The 17,500-nt window shown below is 44.3% G+C and overlaps 1 protein-coding gene across 2 annotated transcripts in view; it reads right to left on the bottom strand.

Moving 5' to 3' along the window:
• LOC137793675 (adenylate cyclase type 1-like) overlaps positions 1 to 10,247 on the bottom strand; it is a 36,276-nt gene extending 26,029 nt beyond the window's left edge. For both annotated transcript variants that reach the window (XM_068589967.1, XM_068589968.1), the window contains exons 1-4: positions 9,422 to 10,247; positions 7,805 to 7,954; positions 4,942 to 5,060; positions 1,824 to 1,935 (exon numbers count right to left, since the gene is read on the bottom strand). In XM_068589967.1, coding sequence (XP_068446068.1) covers positions 1,824 to 1,935; positions 4,942 to 5,060; positions 7,805 to 7,954; positions 9,422 to 10,036 — 996 coding nt within the window. In that variant the 5' untranslated portion in view covers positions 10,037 to 10,247. The remainder of the gene's footprint in view (positions 1 to 1,823; positions 1,936 to 4,941; positions 5,061 to 7,804; positions 7,955 to 9,421) is intronic.
• Between the last annotated feature and the right edge of the window lie 7,253 nt (positions 10,248 to 17,500).

Genomic DNA, 17,500 nt, shown 5'->3' with positions numbered 1-17,500 from the left:
GAACAATGCTAACAGGCTTACTGACATTGTGTGTGCTACCATACACACACTCTCTCTCTCTCTGTGTTTATCAAGAGTCCCAATAATGCTCTTTCTCTCTCTCTCTCTCACACACACACACACACACACACACACACACACACACACACACACACACACACACACACACACTGAAACACTTGTTCTTAGCCCTTATCTCCCCTCTGTCTAAAAATCTGTTCACTCATCTCTCCCGCTCTTCCAGTTCCTACTCCTTCTTGACCTTCATCTCCTCCTCCTCTTCAGTCAGCCTCTCCATTTTTAATATCACTATTTGACCAATACTGTACATGCCTTTGCATAATAAACAAGACTAAATAATACATTTCATTTTCTTGGAGGCTTTGCGAGAAACAACAGGCTGACCAACTGTTTGGTGTCACTTGCTGTCAGCTCCTCACTGTGAGGGCTCAGTGACATCATTTCATAACAGGAGGTGTGATTTAGGTGCACTTACTTTCTTTCTAAGTTGCGCGATCTGTTGAACACTAAACTCACCGAACCCAAGACCAACTAAAAATTGCCGATATAATTATAATATAATTATATATATAGTACCATATATATAGTACCATCAGTACCAGCATATTCATTAGCTGATAACTTATTTATTGTATGCTCAACAATTGCAGCAAAGCTGACATTGGTGATGGAAATCTTAGATCTCGGGCTCCTTCCAACAATGCTCATTAAATATATATGAAAATAAAGTGACAGAAGCAAAAATGGGGATCAGCACACTGCAGTAAAATATGTTTTAGATCCCTGACAAACTTTGTTAACATGATGACATACTGTGTACGTCAAAGAACGCTGAAAGATTATGTTCGGTGCACGTCCTTATAATTCTTTAATACCCACATTTAAAGCTGGTATTATCTGTATTTTTGGATGTAAACCCAAGACAGAATTGCTCTGTGTAATGTGAAAGGGTTGCTTGCTAAACTCTGCAGTCCACTTCAGCTCACTGTTGCACATCTACAGCTTCGGTTCTGTCTTATCGCTGTCGGCATTCTCCTTTCTAGCAGCCGGCGGCTGTTTCATTATAAATATGTACTCTAAACCCACTGTGCACTACCGGTCTGGCACTATCTGGTGAACATAGAGGTTACAAAGACAGATATTTCCCTCCAAACACAGAGCTAAAAGGAGAATAATGTCACTGTGTCTGCCGAATATGTAAATAGGCAATAGTTTTCTAATTGTTTGCAATATAAACTAAACATCCCATGGTCATTTTCAAGTTCATGCTTGTAATTTGGATTTCTACCATCACATGTTTGCATGTTTAAAAAAAAAAAAAAAACATTATTTTTCTCACTGCCTGAATATACCTGTATTCAACCTTTGTCTGATAAGCTCCGCCTTAACGCCTGTCACTTTAAGCCCCTCCTCCTGAAACGCCCAGTCTGCTCTGATTGGCTAGCCAGAAAAATATGGTGTTGATATTAAGCTTTGATTGTCGATACATTGGATATACTTTGATTGTCAGATTCATCCTAACGAACCTGCGTGTGACATCGCAAGCGGAGCCGAATCTAAAACGACTTTCTGCATCATGTTTTCTGATCTGAGTAGCCCACAACATATCTGTGCAAAAGCATTGAAAAAAGTGTTTCTCATTATATGTGCCCTTTAAACCTGACCCTGTTGTGATGAACATATTTATTTATGCATATAAATAATCACCAATCATAGGAGATCCATCCATACGTCCTGAATAATTTGTCCTTACGAAGCACATCCACTGAGGAGTAGCAGCGAGGTTAATGGAGATCACTTACCGTAGCCAGCTCATCAAACTTCCCAAAGAGTTCGTTGAGCAGTTTGACCAGTTCCTGAGCGGTACACTGAGAAGCCAAGCTGGTGAAACCCACAATGTCTGCAAACAGGATGCTGTCAGGAGAGAGAAAGGCAAATTATAATCTGATGTTGAAGAGCTCAATTTGTCCTGCGCTTGATTTTCTTTTGTTCTCCTGGAAGGAAACACTTTGCAACTCTCAGAACACTCACTAATTACACGCCACAGAATCAGACAGGGTTTATTGACTCCACAAACACGTATTTTAAATACCCACACATCACACCGCAGCAGAGAAATTGGCTAATAGCGATCAAACGTGAAGCAAGAAAACCATAATCCAATCCCCGAGGAGTGAAAGCATCTTTTAGGCCAACCGCTAATTCAGTTACAGAGCTGAAATGCCTGCTGCTGGCCAGCTGCTGTAATGGGGATGAAGAAGGTGTTGAAAGCTACTTAGCCCCTCATTTATTTGCTAAGAGGCCAGATGGCCGCGTAATGTTATCGATCTTATTGACTCTCAGTCCCAAAAAACATCACTGCCTCCAGAGGGGTAAAGGCAACAGAGCTGTGGCGAGCATCATGAGCAAATACTTCACACTATGGCTGGTATGAGACTAAAACAACACTTTCTTTGGAGGCCTTACTCAAATCATTTCCCTCGAAAAGTTTATTTGATTCAGCAAAAAAACAAAGTTGATCTGATAAAAAAAAAATACACAACATTGTTGTACAAATGATCGCTACAAAAACACGTGTATGATTCTCAAATGTTTTTGCTGCCATGAATGAACAGCCTCGCTAATTGTTTATCTCAATAATTTCCTCAAAAACAAAATGAAAATAAATACTTTAAATTGGGAACCTCGAAGAATAAGCACACAAGATGTAGCTGTACTTTTGATACTCACTATTAATTAAGGGAATTTGAGAAACCAGCTCTAGTAGCATGAAGATGGCCCTTCCGCCTGACAGTGATTGAGTTGCTCTGCTCTTTTTGGCAAGGCGGTATAGTTGCTCAGGAGCCTGATGTATGCAAAGCCGGGATCACGGCAGCTGCTCAACAGAAGAGCTCTGTTGTGTGCTTGGTCTTTGAATGGCGCTGTTCTGCAGGTCGTGCTGGTGGGTGAGGAAGAGGAAGGCGAGAGGAGGGCTGGGCAGAGGAGGCGGTGGAGGGGGAGAGCAGAGCGGCGGCAGAGCTAAAATAGGTATGGGATCAAACGTTCTCGGGGCCACATCAAAGGGGGGCCAGATCAGGGAGATGTGATGCCCCTGCTCAACTAACTAATGCCGATGTTTTTGTTGTTTCCCCCCCCCGCCCGCCCCCACGTGTCAATGGCTGCTCGTGTGTCTGTGCTGGCAGCTGGAGCCGGCCGGCTGGCTGCAGCAGCGTGATGTGCCGGCAGCGAGGCGGGAGAACGAGCGGCGATGTTCCCGAGCTGTGTGGGAACCGAGCGGATAGACAGACAGAGAGAGAGAGACGGAGAGCGGAGAGGATCGTCTCTTGACAGGAGTGCTGTTGACATGCTACGTAGCCCTCCACTCCCACACTCAGCAGCACTGAAACCGCTCTCCATTTCTCTTTCCCGGCCCGTTGCAACCTAATCAGCTCAAAGTCGGGCAAAGTTCTCACGCTCTGTAATATCTCCTCATTATAAGTTCAACAGAGCCGGCTGCTGAAGAGGCCGATGGAATTTACAGGGAAAGGGCAGCAACAATGGTTGTTTCCTTTTTAACAATAGGTAGTAGTGAATTTGTTGTTTCTTATATCAAATATTTTTAAAACATGGTCATAGTTCTAAGGCCCAAAGGGAATGTCTTTAAATTGCTTTTTTTGTGCATTTAGCCATCAAAAACACCAAGATAATCAACTACCTGGAAACAGTGATACAAAACTGAAATCAATCAGCAAAACTAGACCCTGTAAATGTGTTCATCAGCAAGTGGTCAGTTAGTTTATGCCTCCTGGACGCCTCCCATTAGAGGTTTTCCAGGCACGTCCAACTGGGAAGAGGCCCCGGGGAAGACCCAGGACACGCTGGAGGGATTATATCTCCCGGCTGGCCTGGGAACGTCTCGGGGTCCCCCGGAACGAGCTGGAAAATGTTGCGGGTGAGAGGGAAGCCTGGGTCGGTCTGCAGGGTGTGCTGCCACCGCGACCCGACCCCGGATAAGCGGCGGAAAATGGATGGATGGATGGATGAATGGATGGATGGATTATTCAATTATTAAGGTGTCAGAAAATAGTGAAAAATGCTGATTAAATTCTTCCAGAGCTAAAAGTACAAGTAGCATCTTCAAACGTAATGTTTTGTCCGATTCAAAAGTCCGAAACCTTCTTTCAACAATGGGATGAAACGCAGAGAAGCAGTAAGACCTTGCAACCAAAAGTGAGTGAAGCTGAACCGTTAAGTTACTGAACTGCTGAACAGCTGAAACCAAAAGCGATGTTCACACCCTGCCGCCGCCGCCGAGAAGGCGAAATGTTTCCGGCTCGGTTTGTTGGTTTGTTTGTCTGATTGTCAGACGCATTACGGAAAGACGACTGGCCTCATGAAACTTGGTGGAAGGGTGTATCGTGGGCCAATGACCAACCCATTACATTTTGGAGCGGACCGGAGTCACAGGGCGAATACACGCATCGTTTGTCTGATGAAGGCGGCCTTGGCGGAGATCTGAGCTCTCCAAGTGCTTCCGGTTCTCTGCAGATTCATCAGTATGAGCCGATTCACGTCGTCTTATGTGTTATTTACCTTTGGTTCAGCCACGAAGCTGCTTCCGCTCAACATTTCTACTGTGCTTCATCAGTGTAGTGATAGTACGAAAACCCTGAGTTAAGTAAATGGCTTTTAATAAAACAACAAATTATAAATAACATTGCAGTCGCGGCTTTCGTTAACACATAATGGCTCGGGAGCTTTGTTCTCATCGGTCGCTGAGGGCAACAGTGCTCGGTCCCTCTGCTCTTTCTCCCCTTTACGCGCTTTCATTGCGTCTGCATTACTGGCAAACTTTAATTGGCCTCCTCGGCGTCACAGCGGGCGACTTTCGGCCGATCCGCGCACCTCCGCGGCCCACCAGTTGTCATGACGCCCCCGTACCTGACATTGTCATGGCGTTGGATGTAGATCTTGTGAAAGATCCGTTCAGGCGGCTTCAGGAAGTCCTCCTTCATCTCCATGGCAACATTCCTGGGCAGTAGGCTCATTAGCAGACGTTCCTGAGTAATAGCGGGCGGGGCAAAACAGAAGAAGAGGCAGAGTGAAGATTTTGAACTGGGAGCACCTCCATGTGTGTACTGTGTGTTTGTGTTGACGCTGGTGTAAGCAGACACATTTAGCTCTTTGCTGGGGCGTGAACAGAATTCCAAGATGACACACAAGACACAACTGAAAATGAATCAGCGACAGGCTGCTCGGTGGTGCGGTGAGGAGCACTGTCACCTCACACCAAGAGGGACCCGGGGGTTCGGTCCCCGGACCTCCGGTGCGGTCCTTCTTTGTGGAGTTTGTACGTTCTCCCCATGGCAGCGTGTGTGAGGATGATCTCTTTTATATCACTGGGTAAGCTGAAATAGAGCTGAAATGATTGGTTGATTGATCGATTCATTCATCAACAGAACATTTGTTTGTATTTGAATCAACTATTTTGACGGTCTGTAGCGAGATAGGGGTATTTTTTCAAGCTCACGCAGCAGCATGTTGTTGCTTTGTGTGTGAGTGAATCGTCTCAGTTGCAGCAGCATATAGAGTACTCTTGAAACTCTCGCAAGATGTCAAATGATTGTGAATGCACAATGAATCATCCGCCGGCTCTGCTGAATAGCTGCTGAGAGGCAGGTTATAAAAGCAGCCGGGGCTCTCCTGTGTCTCCCTCCAGCTCTGTTTCACAATATCCATCCATTCACACAGCTGCTGAATGAAAAACTAAACTAGAAACCACCATCACAAGTGTGTTTGCTCATACGTGTGCTGGTGTTCCTGCTCCACACACTTGTGTGTAAAAGTCATGATAACCAAAGTGTGAAGGGGGTGGTTGTTTTAATAAAATAATTCATCTCTGCTTTTTTAATCTCTTCCATTTCTCCTCCCTAAACGTGTTATAATTCCCATTTCTCTGATCTGCCCTCGGCTTAATTCACTGTGTGCTCTGTTTGACTATGGCTCTCCTCATAGTGGTTTATTAATGAACCGATGGCTCACTTTCTCTCCCTGCTCTCTGTCCTCCAGATTCATTCAAGGGGAATTCCCACAAAACTCAGCGTCTTTAGAAATGAACCCTGAACTGAAGGAATCCGACATGCTCACACACACACAGTGGGAAGTAAGGGCTTCGTCGGGAGGTTGTGGATGTTTGTGTTTCTTTACTCTTGTCACAAGACGACCAAATTATGAACAGGCACAGTTTAACATGTTCCTTTTGTTTCCAAAATCTAGCGCAAAGAAGAAAATCACAAGATATCTACGATAGCACAACAACCGTGACATCTCGTTTCTGACAACTGAGCAAAACAAAGACTGTGAGATGTTTGTGAAAGTTATAAAAATAGCCAGTAACTAGACCTCAAGTTCAGATGTTTGTTTTTTTTTACAAAGGAGCTATGTTTAGTTTTTCATGACTTTTGGGTCATCTATATAAAGACTGTTCTCTCTCACAACCAGGATGGAAAAATAATGTTGTTATGGTGCCGCAAAACATCTCAGGCAAGAGGGCTGGCCTTTTACTTTCTCAGTTTTAGTCACACTAGGTGTCAGATCAGGTGTATTAATCATTTTTGCTATTGTAATCCTTGTTTTTGGAAATAGTCGCTTGACAAACCAAACCCAAGTCAAGTTCTGCCATATACTATCTCTTCCCATAACACACACTCTTCTTCAGATACAAGCTGCTGAAAGTGGACTAAGATGGGGCTATTTTTGTGGCCAAGAATCATCTGTTATGCTTGCATTTTACGAGAACATGAAGTAAAACAATATTCCTTTTTGAGCGTTGTCACATTTGGGACACTGGTTGTGCTCCTCCTGAACGCATCTCGCGAGTAAAGAGGAAACCATGCATCGCCTCTGCATTCTGAGCTTACTATTGACCCGAGAAGTCAACGTACCACCAAAGCGCACAGCACGCATACTACACATGTTGAAGAATCATCGTATGGATCCGGCTCAAGCCCGAGCAAACAGCCGAGTGATAACCAGACACCTGTTGGATTAGTGAAATTCAAATCCGGGCCATTTGTTGGTGGGCACATTGAGCCTGGTGAGTTGCAGGCTGTTGATAGATCCCAATCAGAGGCCTGTGTGTGTTCCACTCACCCAGATAAACTGTGACCTTTACTGGAGTAGGGGAGGGGGAACGAGAGGGAGGAGGATGGGGGGGGAGAAAGCAATCTGCTTGTGTAATTACCTGTCAGAAGGGAGCCTGTTACTGCTGCGGAAAACACAGCATATCATCACCTAATCTACAAAGCACAGCTGCTAAGTGTGCGTGCGCGCTCACCGGTGTTGTGTATAACGAAGGTGAGTTGTGTAGATGCATATTACATACATCGGATAATTAATTTGACTGTGTCGCAACCGGTGTCGGTTGGTTTCGTGGCAGGTGGGGAGGGGTGCGGCTCATAACAAAGTGTTTCTGTGTTAAGGTTCCCCGATTGTTCTTTTTGCGACTGTAAGTCGCTCCGAGCGCGCAGAGGGGGTGGAACGTGTGGCGCTGGTGCATGTGCCACAGTAATTGTTCCTTCCTTAAATAGCCGCTGTCATAGTTACTGCGTGTCTGTGGGCAGGTTGTTAGAATACATTGGCACCTGAAACCTTTAAAAAAAGACATTAAAAAAAAAACAAAAAAAAAACGATAAGTCTAATCTCATGAACATATGCACTCAAGGCGATGTTGAAGGTGTGGACGCATTGTCGCCTTCCTCTCTGTTTGCTGTCTGTGCGTGTTTCTGTGCATGTGCAAATTCACCTGCTTCTCATTCTCATCCTCCAGTTTCAGCCTCTCCTCGATGGAGTCGCGTGCTTGCAGGAAGACTTTCCTCTGGGTGCGCTCGGTGAGGATCCTCACAAACACCCCGGACAAGTTGACGCTGGTGAACAGCACCGCGTTGGCCACCAGCTGCACACAAACAAGAACAGACATGCCAAACCAAGCTGGCAGCATCTACATGCTGCATGTGAGCCGGAGGGAACACACACATGACCATATGTGCATTTCTGTGTGCAATCATACATCCAGCTGGATTACACTTGACAATTCTTGATTAATCCATAGGATGGATTAAATGGTGAACCTCCAACTCAGCACATTGATTACAACACGAATCACAATGTGGGCGGGACTTAAAGAATGAAAAAAAGCCGTACAGTGGAAATGGCTGTCAGAGAAAGCACGCTATTGGTTAATGATTTGAAACTATTGGTCGTGCTAAACACTTCATTTTGAGGATGAACTCTGTAACCTTTCGGTGGAAGTGCTTCCTAAAAGGTCAGGGGTGAAAGGGCACATGTTAATCCGTCACATCAAGATGGATGACAGAAAACACCACCTCATTAACTTAACTCCACTTCACACTAGAGCAAAGCCGACACTTCCAGCACAGTTGTTCCCAACTAAAGGATCTGGATTTATGCAAAGGGTCTATGGAATAAACCGGAGTGGTCGTGAAAGGATTAACTTAGGGGTAAAAAAAAACAAAAAACATATGTCTGTTACACAGAAGGATGTTGCAGTTTTAAGGTGAATAAAGCTGAAATATACAGAAAGAGTTCATTTGGTGTGTTTGTTGATCGGTGGCTACCAGATGCTTCAGAACCACTGATTTAGTGCTTCTTTTTTTTTTTTTTTTTTTTTTTACATTTGAAGCCATCAAAATGTCAAACGAAGCAATTCCAGAAGGATTAATTAGTCGTTGGTGGAATGCAATTTGTAACCTGAAAAGGGGAAGCAAGTAAACATAGGGGTTGCACAACTACTGTTTTATAGGACCAAAAATATCAAGATACCAGAACTTAAAAACTATATTTAACGATATTTGTCCCCAAAAAATAACAATACTAAAATGATTACTTTAACCTACAATATGCCGCACGGTCAAGAATAAGCAGTGTGTAACTTGTGCGTCCGTGCGTGTGTGTGTGTGTGTGTGTGTGTGTGTGTGTGTGTGTGTGTGTGTGTGTGTGTGTGTGTGTCTCTGCAGGATCCTGTTTCAGCACCGGCAGCTGGACAGCTCCTCGTCTGCTTCATTACTGAGGTGCACTAAAGTGAAACTGTCTGCTTCCAATGTTACACCCTCTGTATGCTGCAGCTGATATCGACCACTGAGGGTGTTTCTTTTTTCAACCTTTCCTTCTCCAGGGAAAGTCAGATGCGTAAGCATGCTGTTCATCATCACCACTTCTACAAGTTGCTCAAGGACACTTGGACTGTAGTTTTTGAGTGAACATGTGACTCAAAGCAATTTTGGCTAACAACCAACTCTGTCTTTCACTTAAGGCGTCCTCTTACCAGTAAGAGGACGCCTTAAGTGAAAGCCAGAGTTGCTTGAGTGACTTCGGACGACCAGGATGGACGTGCACCACTTACCGGTCTCCACAGCTTCTGTTTCCTTCCCGTGAACGACGTCGCAATGACAATGAAGTGAGATGTAGCCAGCATCAGCCCGAAAAAAACGGCCAGCAGCGTCCGTACCGGCAGCAGCACGTAAGCCACGAGGGTGACCAGCATGAGCTGCCACACGCCTTGCTCAGGGGCAGCGGCGCTCAGCAGCTCCGACGTGCCGAGCGCCAGCGGGAACGGACAGCAGAGCAGCGCAAAGGTGAAGCTGAACAGCAGGGCCAGCTTCGCTATTTGCTGCAGCTGCGTCACCTGTAGGTATTTGACGTTGGTGACGATGAACAGCGACAGGAACACCACGCAGTGCACCGGGTAGGAGCCCTTGGACAAGGTGAGATGCGGACTGGAGAGCAGCTCCACCAGGGACAGCGACGACGCGGCCACGATGAGCACCGCCAGCGCTTTGAGGGTGGCGGTCTGCTCCAGCTTCAGGTTGTAGTTCTGGAAGAGCGCCTCCAGCTCCTGGCTGCTGAACTCGTCCTCGCAGGTTATGGAGCCCAGGGGTCCACCGGCCGGGCAGTGACCCTTCCTCCGCCGGGTCTTGACTCTTTCGAATGGCATCTCCTCCATGTTCCGGCCATTCATGAAGCGGGGATGGCGCACGACCCCCTCAACTTTTCGGTCCCTCTCCTCCGGTCGGGAATCGAACCGGCACCCTCTCCCAGTTCATGCGTGTCCTGGATGTCCGAGTGTCCGGGCTCAGTGTCAGAGGGGGAGAGGGTGGCAGTGGAGGGAGCAGAGCACCGCGCGCGCCCTATCCACAGGTTGAGGTTTGTTGGTGTGTCGTCAGAAAAGTAGCCCGACCAATGTGCAGCGCGCCTCTCTCTCCATCTCTCCCTCCCACCCTCTCTCTCTCTCTCTCTCTCTCTCTCTCTCTCTCTCTCTCTCTCTCTCTCTCTCTCTCTCTCTCTCTCTCTCTCTCTCGGCCCTCCTGCGGTGCCTCACAGGGTTACCGGGGATCCTGCGCCCAATGGAAGGATCATCATAATCAAAACAGCTCAACCACGAGCACTGCTCAAACATCATTTGACAGCATTTTTCCTGGTTGACTTTCTCTCCTTCTCTTGCACACACACACACACACACACACACACACACACACACACACACACACACACACACACACACACACACACACGCACGCACGCACACACAGTAAATATGATATTCCGCTGCGTCCTGCTGTAATTCTCTTTAGGGAACGTCAGAGTGTTTGGGTGAAGACAGCAGCGAAACAGCGCTGGTGATTTCCCCTCACAGTGTCTGCAGTCAGAGCTGATGTAGTTCCCCGCTAAAAATAGCCCAGCTGCACCGGTGGATGGTCCAATATAGCAACAATTTGGTCTTTCCCGCATCTCTTCCTCTCATATTTTTTTTGTTGCAGAGTCAAATGCTCATTTGGCGCAGAGAATCAAGAGAAAAAACGCAGGAGATGGATCATATATAATCGTGCAGGGAGGCTAAAAATAGCTCTCTTCCCGAATTAACAATGAAAATTGAGGCACCGTTGTTATGATTGCGGGCATATATGCATATTTGAATTGTGTGTGCATGCATTTGTACATATAATAGGATGTGTGCATTGCTTTGCATTATGCGGTCGTTGCAGAACAAATATTCATATTATATGCAAGTGACAACGAAAATCATTCAGAAGAACTTTGAAATAAAGTATGATAAATAAATGAAGGATGAATGGTTTGCAAAATAGTAGAAGCTGCAGTAGAATAATGCAATAATAATAACTCACATGAAGAAAAGTAAAAATAGATCATGTTATATAAGAATATAATGAGCAGGAATATTCAGGATATCCCAAAAATGGGCATGTCAAGTTGGAGATGAGTCATATAAAAAATAGTAATGTTCATTGTCATGGTTATTGAATGTGAGCTTAAGTCAAACATCAGAAGTTGTAGAACAAACAGTAACAAAATGAAGGCTTATTTCTGTGGAAATAAAACTGTCTCATATAAAATTACTACAAACTCATAAAAGGAATATAAACAATAAATTACAGCAGCAGCATTACATTATGCAGAAAGATGATTAAATGCACCCTGTACAAGAATAGGCTTCATGAGATTATAATGTGGAATTAATAAGAAGTACACATCAAAGTACAACAGTCAAACATTATAGTTGCAGTGTATAATTAGTAATATTTACAGCAGATGTCTTTAGGATGTCACATGAAGAGCTCACCTGAGTACCACTCATTTATAACGGAAAGTGTTTATGCATGTACATAATGAGCACACGTTTGAATTGTCTCAATTCATCTTATCATAACATTCCACTTAAAGGTTTAACATATGTCCATGCAGACAAATGACAATGTGACGTTCATGTGCATCATTTGCTCTTCATCATCACAGTTGTAATGTCTTAAGGTTGTACGGAGGAAGAGTAATAGTAGTACTATTATTTGAATACAGCAGCACATTAAAGGGTTTATAGTCCATCATGATTTCTTGGGGGGCCAGAGTACCCCTTGGTTCTCTGTTATATGCTGGAGCGTCACATCACCGGATGAGAGCTGCAGAGTGAGCCAGTAGGCCACAACAGAGAGACTCACATGCACCAAAAGCATGTCTGGTTGGATCAATACGTTAACTAAGAAGCTCGGATTACAACACACACACACACACAGAGAGGGACTTCATTCTCTTCTCAGGTAGACAAAGGAAGGTTTACAAGAGGACCTATAGATTGGAAGGTTTGGACCTTGCTTTCATTATTTGATAAATGTTTTATTTCAACGTGATGAACAAATAAACCGTGGCTCTCATCTCAAAAGCTGCTTTTAGGGAAACTTTACCCAATTAGCTATCCCAAAATAGTTCTATACAAGGACCTTATATAACTGTCTGCTTGATTGAATGGGAAAAACAGACAAGACTTCACACAATAATACAATCCTTTATCAGTTTGTGTTGAAAATACTTGCCTCCTTCTCCCAACTTCACATTCCTTTTAATGGTCTGATCTCTCAGGAAGTCAAACATACTGAAATACTTATTCTCGTGTGTCTCAGATCACTAAGATCTCTGAGGAAATCGTCGATGGAGAAGTCAATGTGAAGCACTTTGAGCGCCCTGTAGCAGAAAGTCTCGATGCGCGCAGTCAATTACTCTGTGGTCAATAGCCACTATCGTCCGGCGTGTCTTAAATCAATAAGGTGCTAAGATGAGATCAAGACTTTCTGACCAATCAGGTTTCGTCTCAGGGCGAGAAGAGCTGCTCTCGCTCTGAAGGCAGTCGTGCGGTTGGTTTGAAGATTTCAAACTCCGAACTTGGAGAAATCTCTCCGTGGACTTGACTGTGGTCGATAAACTGCAAAGATATGGTTCTTATAGAGTCCACTTGCTGCTGCACACTGTACCAAAAACCTCAGACTAAGAGAATGGGATGGCCCGCAGTGGTACAGTATGTGAGAAAACAGCAGCCGAGACAAACTGTTACCAGTGTGAGATATACATTAATTACACGTTACAAATATTTAGCATTTCTAATAAGACAACAGAGTCATCAAGTGGAGCTTGTAAGCACCTCTAAAAACAATGTGTTATAGTCTTGCTTTCATCACTTTTTTTTTTAAATTGTAGATTGAACTCCCTGACTTACGTCTTTTTAGGTCCGCATGTGTTCTGTGCCATTCGGTTTCTCTCTCAAAACATTTTGTCCTCGTGAAAAACATTCCTTTTGTATATGGTGCTCTACAAATAAACCTCTGGCAGCTTCAAGTTGTTTTGAAGCCTCAAATGCAGCATTATTTGCCATCTTACATCCCCACCGGCTCCATTCAAAAGTGTCTCATCTTTCCTGTTGAGCGCCTCACCAATGAAGTGAAGTGACGTGACGGGGGTGCAGCAGCCAGCGCGGCACAAACACACGGGCTCCATTTCTCCCTCTTCTGAAAGTAAGTGACAGCTGCAGGTTTTTCGGACCATCCCTCCCTCCTGGATGCCTTGACGGTCCCCCGTTGCCATGGCAACAGAGGCAGTAAGGCCAGCCATTGTGACTGATACGCTGCTGAGGTGTATCCCAATCTGACACCCTGCCCCCCCCCCCCCCCCCCCACACTCTCTCTCTCCTCTGTCTTGTCTCTCAGACTTTCTTTCAGGTGGTTTGAGATGATGAGTGTGCAGCCGATGAGTTTGTGTCTGTCTGCGCCGCGGTGACACAGCGCCCTGCCGGCTCATTGTGCTCACTGACATTTCTTCAAATTGAGGCTCCGACATCAAGGACGGGGCGGCGTGCGGATGAAAGCTCCAGAGGTGACGACCGAACCCCACAACACCACAAAACCTTCCCCACCAGCCATGTAGAAACACAGAAGGTGGTGAGTGGAGCAGGGTGGAGGGATGCAGTGTGAGTGTGTGTGTGTGTGTGTGTGTGTGTGTGTGTGTGCGTGTGTACAAACTGTGTGGCGAGTGTGTAAATCCATACATTTATAGCACACTTTAAAAACGTCAGACCAACTCAAGCACCACCTCAGACGAGGTGACCCTGAGATTACAGCTTTTGATTTTAAATTTGTCAGGCGTCCCGCTCTCATCATCATAGCCAGGTCATTTCCTGTTACTGGAGCCGATCCATGTGTGTGTGTGTGCGTGTGTGCGTGTGTGTGTGTGTGTGTGTGTGTGTGTGTGTGTGTGTGTGTGTGTGTGTGTGATGGCAGCCAGTTGGCAGGGAGACACAGAGACAGATAAATGGCACCTAAGTAGACTGGGATCTTCAGCACATTCATGAATAGCAGCCCTCTGTCGAGGCTGAGGAAGCTGCTGCAGTGCTGTTTGCATTCATGAATAAACCTGCTTGCTGCCATTCATACAAACACAATTAGCTCCATGCCTTTCCTGTGGAAGACAGGAATAGATGAACACAGAAACCAGCTCTCATGCATAAACACTGATATGTAAAGAGCCGCTATAAGACCTTGTGAACCGCATTGTCCACATAATCACTGTGCAAAGCGAAATGGATTTATTCTTAGGTTTTACATGATGTTAGCATGCATACAATGCTACAATAGGGGGTCAAAAGGAGACGCGAATGAACCAAACCGTTAAATCCGTCTTTGACACCTCTGTACCTTTGTGTGCTCAACAGCCAGCCGGTTGGATGCATGCGCGCATATGCACAAGAGGAGAAATGAAAAAGATGAGGGAGACACAAAAAGAGTCTTCAGCAGTCGGCTGTGTGTTAAAGTGTGTAAATGTGTGAATGTGTAAATGTGTGTGTGCGTGAGGTGGGGTGAGGGGGAGGGGAGGGGGCTCTTGGGTTGCTGTGTGTGTGTGTGTGTGTGTGTGTGTGTGTGTGTGTGTGTGTGTGTGTGTGTGTGTGTGTGTGTGTGTGTGTGTGTGGGAGTGCTATTGAGAGATATTTTTAATTCTGTGTGTCAGCTCCTCTCGTCTCTCCTTGCAAGAGATGTTGGAGGGAAGCTGAAAAAACATTTCCAATGCAACAATATCATACACGCGTCTGCTTGCACACACACACACACACACACACACACACACACACACACGCACGCACACACACACACACGCGCGCGCGCGCGCATTAAGTTTCAGAACTCGTTCATATGGCACCAGTTGCGTCTTTGAAAGTTATAAAAAGCTTGCCAGATTGTCGGTGTTTTTCATGAATTTCCTTCGGAGTGCTTGTGAGGGAATTTTACATGAACACGATTCAAATATGAATGTGATCCTGAATGGGTAAAATTTCGAATGAAAGATAAATTCTTCCTGTCGTGTCATAAAAAAACACTTGAATCTCATACTGAAAGTATTAAAAGATTTAAGAGAACCTTTCCTCGTCGCTTTTGAGAAGAAATACAAAAAAAAAATCCCTGGTCTTTAGTTTAAAAGGAAAAGGAAGCTTTTAATTCTCTCGACACCTCCGAGCCTCAGTGACTAAATAATACTCCACCGTACTGTAGATAATGACAGTAATAATTCCCTGTGGAGTAGCAGTCGTCAACCTAATGACTTTCTCCCATGCCACCGCTTTTAGAAGTGTGTAAAGTCCATGTGGACTGCAAAGTAGGATTAAAGTCATCCTTGTGGAATATAGCGCAGGATTTCTCTCAAGTAAAAAGAGTAAGTGGATTTTGCTGACACTCCTATTCTTAGTGAAGCTTGTGAACAAATAACACGTCACACGACCGGTTGTCTCCTGAGTTTACGGCCACCCTCAGCATGAAAGATGTTCTATTTATATTCGAGCACCCAGGCATGACAGATTTACAGCTAAACTCTAGATGTACACATATATAGATATAATATATATCTATATATGTGTGTCTCAAGCCTCTCTTGTTGCACCAGCACATTATTAACGCTCCAGCTGCTAAACATTTTGGAGGGACACGAAAGGTGAGTCAAGATTAAAATGGTTCCTCAAATGATTCAGATATTTAGTTAGAAAGGATACATATGTACTTCAGGATGCAGATCATGCCTCAAAACTACATTGCAGTCCATTCCATTATCCAAACTGCTTATCTTCATTAGGGTCGCGGGGACATTGCAGTCCATACGTATTATACATCATAGTGAACAATGTCAAGGTTTTCCTCACTAGAAAAACAGCAAATGCGTGAGACAGTGAACGACAACCAGTGGTGGAAAGTAACTAAGTAGATTTACTCAAGCACTGTACTGAGGTATGGTTTTGAAGTACTAGATCTATACTTGAGTATCACTATTTTAAGCTGCTTCATACTTCTACTCCACGACCTTTTAGAGGAAATACTGTACTTTTTACTCCTCTTATTTGACTCTAATCTGATTTTAGGGGCTTTAGTTACTTGCTTTTCAGATAAGAAATTTGCACAGAAAACCTAAAGTGAAATATTGTTGCTACTAACTAGCTGCTGTATAAAGAATAGCAGTTAAAATGGACATGTTATAGTAACAATAATTGACGATACCATTGATCTGCTGCTCAAGAGAGACTTGTTGCTTTTACTTTTACTGAAGTCACATTTTAAATGCAGTGTTTTTACTTGTAACAGAGTATTTTTACATAGAGATGTTGCTATTTTTGCTAATTACTTGTTCCACTACAGGTTACCTCCTATCCTACAAATAACCTGTACCACACACACTTCAGTTTGCTTCTATCCTCGGGCTCTAATCTCATCTCATTGGGGCGTATCACGAAACAGAGGAAATGATGAGCGAGACTTCAGAGAACAGATGATCAGACTTTGAAGTCTCCGAAACTGTTAATGGTAATTGTTTGTTCACACCTGGCCAGTTCGGGTGCTCTAGATACTAATCAGCCACTGTATTTTCTTCAAATGAGTTTATGTGGTTCCCATAGTTACACAATGAGTAGCATCGGCAACCTGAAATAGTTTGACCACCATCATCTCAGATGTCAGTGGGAAATAATTAGATGGTTTTAAAAGTGTATATTTAACTTCTCTGCGAGAGCAGCGCTGCTGACCTGTGTGACGTGGCTGCCGTCACATCTGGACAGGAATAAACACGGCAACTACTCACTGTCTGAAAATAACTCCGGGTAGGAGGTTTAAGTACGAATAATTCAAAGAAACCTTAGTGATGGGCAGAAGAGCGCATATGATTGTTCTATCATGTCTTTTGTCTTTTGCCACTAGATCAGAAAAGTCTTATTTATATGACCAATGACACAAGACCTATTTTGTCGTTTCAGTCGCAGGACTTGTCCATGTTACGTGGATCTGTTTATTTTCATCCTGAAGAATCGTATCATTTTTCAAAATGGAAACGCTCACTCAGCAGTAAGCTGAAAAACCTTTTAAAAACCAATCCTTTTTTTAAAGACTGAAAGATTGATGTTTAAAACTGTAAATCATAAGCACATATATTAAACAACAGAACCAAAACTGCTGTATTTAAACAATATAAGTAATATACAAGTGAAATATATGGTTTGGTACAGGAGAAAATTCAAATAGCATTCAAATAGCCCCAATGGGCCCCAATGAGACCTCGCCTGAATGTTCTTTGTACTGAACCCTCTGTAACTTTGTTCTGCTTCACTTTATCAAAG

This window comes from Clinocottus analis, unplaced genomic scaffold, assembly GCF_023055335.1.
Source record: "Clinocottus analis isolate CAN_PGR_092001 unplaced genomic scaffold, fCliAna1.0.p SCAF_23, whole genome shotgun sequence".
Lineage (NCBI taxonomy): Eukaryota > Metazoa > Chordata > Actinopteri > Perciformes > Cottidae > Clinocottus > Clinocottus analis.
Note: the sequence above shows the minus strand (reverse complement) of the source record. Positions and strands in the feature narration are given on the sequence as shown.